Raw genomic sequence first — 6,766 nt, 5'->3', positions numbered from 1 at the left:
GATTAATTTATTGTAGTTCTCAACTATAGACGGGACGGTCAAACTTTGGAAAATACAAATATGATTCTCATGTTTGTTTTTCCTGAATTTATCTGACATGAATGGAAGACAGACAACTCAAACAAATGCAAGTTATAATAACACATGTTAAAACTTCCATTCATAGATCTTATAGAAAAACAAATTAGACAATGATTCCAAGACTGAAATAGCCAATAATAAAGCAGTCAAAACATGAATCCAACAGAAAATATGAAAAAAGATCATAAAATTAATTTATTATAGTTTTCAACTATATATGGGACAGACTGAATTTATCCTACATGAATGGAAGACAGGCTCAGACAGATGAAAGTTATAATAACTTGCAGATCCCATCAGATATCAATTCCTCCATTAAAAAAATTACACTCATAAGCAGATTCTGAAAACCCTAACAGTGTCATGTAGTATTAAAGATGTAAAGAGAGGTCAAGCTCTTCCTCTTCTTCAATCACACAAGATGATTGGAAGCTCATTTCTCCACCTTTGTTGCAGGGATCAACTGTTTCCTGGAGAGGAATCTGAAAACTGTAAGGAACTCTTTCCAACCCACCATTCTCCTTTTGCCCAGCACTTTGAAAACTGCAAGGATCGCCACCACCAAACATAGTAGCAGGACAGTACAGACCACCATGAGCAATGGGCTGATATACTGGCTCTTTAGGCTCAGTCTTCCTTCCACATGATTGAAGACCACCATGAGCAATGGACTGAGTCTTCCTTCCACATGATTGAAGATCACCATGGGCAATGGGCTGAAATCCTGCCTCTTTAGGCTCACTCTTACTTCCAAATGATTGAAGACCACCATGGACAATGGGCTGAAATCCTGCCATTTTACATTCAGTCTTACTTCCGCATGATTGAAGACCTCCAAACAAACTTGGGCTGAAAGGATATTGCTGAAACCCAATTTGGGCTGAAGAATGTGGGCTTATGTTAAGAGAGGGTGAAGAATGATGAAGATCTGTGGTTGTAAAGAGGCCATGAATTGAAAAAACTGAAGGTGGGCGAGGTGCCAATCTGCGCCATTTTTTGTGTTGGGCAAAGATTGAGGTGAAATTGGTGATGGTGGGCGTGGGCTTTTTCTTCTTGCTGTTGTTGTGGGCATTTTGGTGGCCTCCTAAAGCTTGATGGGTATGAAATTGTCTGGAACAATGGCGACAGGGGAATACACGCTTGCGGGATACCAGTGAAGTTGTACTGCTCTCTTCTGCCATTGCTTTCACAACTTTATTTGATTCAGACACCATTGCAAATATCAGCTGGGTTGATGTAGAAAATGGGTACCTGGAAATCGTTAAGGAAATCTCTCTGTATAAATAGAGAATCGGGCAAGATTGTGAATTGGACAAGCTTGATTTGAGTTTACAAAGTTTGTAAGGAGATCTTTAAAAATGGTGAAATTTGGTGGAATCACGATGAAATTTTGAAACAAAACGTGTATTCCCTATCTATGGGTTTAAATTGTTCTTTGAATGTATTTTTTAAATTGATGAATGGGTGTATATTTAAATTTTAAATTAAACTGTCGTTTAATGATGAAAATATTTAAAGTTAAAAAAAATTTTAAAATATATCTATAAGGGGCTTTTGAACAGGATTTATAAGTAATTCTATACTTGTAATTAGATGTTAAGTATTTACTATGTTAATTTATATATTAATGATAATTTGAGTCAAGATAGTTTTGTAATTAGATGTTTTGTGTTTAATATGTTGACGTGGAATTATGTGAGTAAATAAAATTCTATATATTAATGGTAGTTTGAGTCAAGATTGTCTTGTAATTACATTTCTTGTGTTTAATATGTTAACGTGGAATTATGTGAGCAAATAAAATTTTATATATTAATAATAATTTAAGTGGACTGTCTTGTAATTAACTATCTTGTGTTTAATATGTTAATGTGGAATTATGTGAGAGCAAATAAAATTCTATATATTAATGATTATTTGAATCAAAGTTATAATGTTTGTTTGAAATGTTACTTTATTTAAAGTTTTTAAAAATATTGAATATAGAAGATTGTATATAGTATACATTGGAGCTATTTTATTTAGTTAAAAGTTATTTATTTTAATTTGAGACTGTTTTATTTAAGTTAATGCTTTATATTATCTAGAGTTTTTAAAAATATTTATTACAGCAAATTGTATATATTGATATAGATAACTTAAATACATCTATTTAAAAATTTAATCAGGTGTCAATTGGAGCTATTTTTATTTATTTAAGTTAATGCATGTAGACATAAATTTTTATTTAAGATTTTAATTAATCTATAAAGAATTTTTCATTGATTTTGAACAAGATAAATACAGTTTTAAGTTAAATTTTAAGTAATTTGAAATGAAAGTCTTGATATCTCTTGGCTTTCTTTATATATATTGTTAAGTTATTTAATTATAAAATATTTATTAATTTATAAGTGCAATATTTTATATTATATTAAATAATTAATAATTTATATTAAATGAATTATTTAAATAATTTTTAAATTAGTAAGGCTAGTTATTTGTTATTTAGTTTTATGATTATGGTTTCATTTTGTTTAGGTTTATATTTTAATAATATTTTTAATGGCATGGGTTACAATTCCACTTTGTTTTGTTTGAGTGCTTAATTTGGTTTAGTTTAGCATTAGGGTTAGGGTTAGGGTTCAATTTGATTTATGATTTAGGTTTATTTGGTTTGGTGTTAGGGTTCAATTCCGCTTAGTGGAAGGGTTGGTTCTAGGGTTCAACTTGGTTTAGGGTTAGGGTTACCGTTTAATAAGGTTTAGTGTTAGGGTTATTGTTAAATTTTGTTCATAATTGGAATTCAATATGGTTTAATATTGGGGTTGGTTTATGGTAAAATTTGATTAATGGTTATAGTTTAATTTGGTTTAGTGATCAATTAGTTTTAGGGCTAGGGTTCAATTTGGCTTAGTGGAAAGGTTAGGGTTGGGGTTCAATTTGATTTGGAGTTAGGGTTGAATTGGGAATAGGTTCAAATACGGCTAGGGTTTATTACAATTGGGATGAAGGTTATGTTTCAAATAGTCTTAGAGGTAGGGTCAGGGTTAAGGTTTAATTAGAGTTATAGTAAGGGTTTAATTAGAATTAGTGTTAACTTAGGATTATGGATAATTTAATTATGATTCAATTAGGGTTTAATTATCATGGTCAAAATAATATTAGATATATAATTACATGTAGGGTTGGGATTAAAAAATTAACCCTTAATTTAATAAGGGTTGGGATTTAATTTTATTTAGTGTTGAATTGGGTTTATAGTTTGAGGATTGAATTCAGGTAAATTTTGAAATAGTCAATTATAATTTTATATTGATATAAATTTGTTGGGATAGTATGTATAATTTTATATTGGTTTAGGGTTAGAATTTGGTTTAGATTTTAGTTAGGTTTAAGTTTATTCAATTGTCTTCTATTCAATTAGGTATAAGGTTAGAATTCAATTTGGATTTTGGTTTAGCTTTAAGGTTACGATTTCATTAATTTTAGGGTTAGGGGTTATTTTGGCTTCATGTTTAATAATGTTAGGGGTTAGATATTAATTTGGTTTGGTGTGAAATTATGTTTAAGGTTAGGTTAAATTTTGGTTTAGAATTAGGGTTAAGGTCTGATTTTGTTTAAGGCTATATATGAATTTGGTTGTTTTAGGGTTTAAAAGGTAATTTTTGGTTTAGGATTACGGTTCAGTTTTAATTTAGTTTAATATTCAATTAGGTTTGGGGTTATTTCATTTTTGTTTAGTGTTAGAGTCTAATTTATTTTAGTGTGAGGATTCAACTTTGTTTAGGACTTAGTTTCAATTTGATTTATGGATAGATCATTCAGTTTTATCTAGACTTCAATTTGGTTTATTCTTATGATTAGGAGCCAATTTCTTTTACTATCAAGGTGGAGATTATATATGGAATAAAGCAAAAAATTTGAATAATGTGGTTTAAAATAGTTTTATATGTAACTTCATGTCATCTTCTATTCACCTTATGTTATATCATCTTTAAAAAGCATACCCTAACCCTAACCCTATCATTATCTTACATTTTTTAATATATTGTTATTCATAGTGATTTAGGGTTCAATATTTTATAAATGTAGGGTTAAGATTCACTTTAGTTTAGTGATAGGGTTATGATTTTTTTTGGTTTCTTTGAGGGTTGGATTTGTTACAACGTTAGAGTTCAATTTAGTTGAAGATTAGGGTTTAATTTTATTTAGTGTTAAGGTTTGGGTATAATTTTATTTATGATTATAGTTCAATTTAGTTTAATGTTTATTTAGGATTAGGGTTCGTATTTGGTTAGTGCTTATTTAAGATTAGGGTTCTATCTAGTTTTGTGTTTAACTAGGATAATGTGTAGAACTTAATTTGGTTTATGATTAGGGTTAATATTCAATTTGGTTTCTAGGGTTATAGTTCAATTTGGTTTAGGGTTACAATTCAATTTGGTGTATGGTTTGGTTTGGTTTGGTTTGGTTTGAATTTGGTTTACTGTAAGGTAAATTGAATCAATAGAAAGTGAAATATATGTTTTGAATTTTTGTAAACTAATAAAATGTATATTTTTTTTTGTTTATTTTATGTTTGTAATTTTTTACAAAATTTAAAAATTATTTGAATGTGCTTTAAGTAAACACTATAATTTAGTTGTTCATAAAATGTTGAAATTGAAGTTACATGAGGCGTCACCTTTTTTTCTTCAATTTTTGTGTGTTTATTGATAACTTGAAACTTTAGTGCAAAAATATTATTTTAACTATTTTTTTGTGTATATAAATTTTTCAATAAATTTGAAAATTTGTGTCTCTTTTCTCTAGTGCTTTTATTTTTTTCAAAAATTTTAAATAAATTTTAGTATTTTTCCTTTACAAGATATTCAAACTTATATTTTAGTGTTGACGCCTTAATTTCAATAAATATAAAATATAAAATATTTAAAATAATTAAAATATTAAAAGATGTATATTTTGGAAAATTCACTTATAGACCTATAAAAGAATATTTTTTATAAGAGTATGTTGCACCCATATTTGGCTTACATAAAATTTGAATTTCAAATTGATCTCAATGTTGAATGAAGATCCAATAGGTGTTTATGCGTAAGCAGTGAGCACGTGATCCAAGGTCGTTGCGAGTTAAAATATGACAAATTGATGAATTTTGGAAATTAGAAATAATTTGATATACATGTCCTTAGCATCATTTTGTGCCATGTGGCCAATTTTCGTAACTCCCTACCGTTTGGAAGATATGGTCATTTTTCTCAAGCCTAAGCATTAAATTTAAAATATTTAAATTATTTTTCAAATAAATAATTTAATATTTTAGATTATTTTAATATTTTGGTCATTTGAGGGAAAAAGTTGTATAAAAATGTCATTTTCATTTCTCATTTATTCTCCTCAGTGGTCAAGGTCAAAGTCTTTGAAAGAAATGGTTAAAGATGCTCCATTTTCGAGCATTTTTAACCCCTAATTATAACCTTTGAGGAAAAAATGATTAGGAATGCCCCATTTTCGAGCATTCTTAACCCATATTTATAACCTCTCACAAAAAGGTTAGGAATGCTCTAAAATGGAGCATCTCTAACCTTGTGGGCCCGTCTTGTCAAGAAGGTTAGAAATGCTTCGTTTTGGAGCATCTTAACCTTTTCAGAAGAGTTTTTGTGTGTACAAAGAAAATAGAATCTTATGGCTTTTTGTAAGCGAAGACAATATGGTTAATAATGCAAATCTGATCCTGCAAGTTCTTCTCGTCCTTTCCATTCATGCAAAGTCAAGAATTTTGAATAGGTTATGGACATTCATCAATGTGTAAAAGATAAAGTGATTTCGCCAGATGTTATCATTGCAATTTCTCTGAAAGAGGTGCTGCAAGATATACACATATGTTTAAGCTGCTGATTACTTTATGATGATGGAAACCGTAGTATCCTGGTCCAAGCCGTGTCATGTGCCTGAGTAGTTGTCGATCGTGGAGGCTAGATGTTGTAGTCGCAGCTGCTCTGGAGAATTTTGATTTCATAGCCAAAGTCATAAATGGCTTAACAGATTAATGTGTTTGTAGTAATACAAATCGTGGGAACAAAGATAATGTTGTTGCAACTGCTTTGATCAACATGAATGCACGTCATGGAAGCACAGAAACTACACAGAAAGTGTTTGAAGAGAACACGACAGATGCAAATGTGGTAAGTATAAATAATGCAAGTCCAGACAATGTTGCAGAATATGGAAGCATAGATTAAACACGTTGAATTGCTTGACAGAATGCCACGTCAAAATGCATGTAAAAGTGGAAAGCTTAAACACGGCATGTGAATTGTTTGACTGAATGCCTTAAGGAAATATGGTCTCATTTAATGCAATGATCGCAGGATATGCACCAAATTGTCACAGGCATTCATCAAAGCGTAGAGGCTAGAGGAATTGCGTCATATGTTGTAGTTGTAGCTGCTCTGGTAAACAATGTTGCAGAATGTGGAAGTATAGACAATGCACAATAATTGTTGCCCACGCCTTCATTGGCAACTTGCGCAGCTTGCTGTTGATTTGTTTAACAAAATGCCTCAATGAGATGTCATCTCAAAGAACAAAGTGAAATTATTTCAGGGTATGCACCAAATGATTTCGTTCAAAAAGATAAGGAAACTTCCAAGCAAATGCATTTGGTTGGTGTAATTCCAAATCTCACAACCTTTCTCCATGC

General features: G+C 30.2%; 1 protein-coding gene across 1 annotated transcript; it reads right to left on the bottom strand.

Moving 5' to 3' along the window:
- Positions 1-382: 382 nt before the first annotated feature.
- Positions 383-1,389, bottom strand: LOC131066878 (uncharacterized). The gene has a single exon (XM_058001747.2). It carries the CDS (start codon positions 1,293-1,295, stop codon positions 453-455), a length of 843 nt encoding a protein of 280 aa, XP_057857730.2. The 5' UTR covers positions 1,296-1,389; the 3' UTR covers positions 383-452.
- Between the last annotated feature and the right edge of the window lie 5,377 nt (positions 1,390-6,766).

Source organism: Cryptomeria japonica, chromosome 9, assembly GCF_030272615.1.
Source record: "Cryptomeria japonica chromosome 9, Sugi_1.0, whole genome shotgun sequence".
Classification (NCBI taxonomy): domain Eukaryota; kingdom Viridiplantae; phylum Streptophyta; class Pinopsida; order Cupressales; family Cupressaceae; genus Cryptomeria; species Cryptomeria japonica.
The sequence above is the reverse complement of the archived record's forward strand: the minus strand, read 5'-3'. Positions and strand labels throughout refer to the sequence as shown.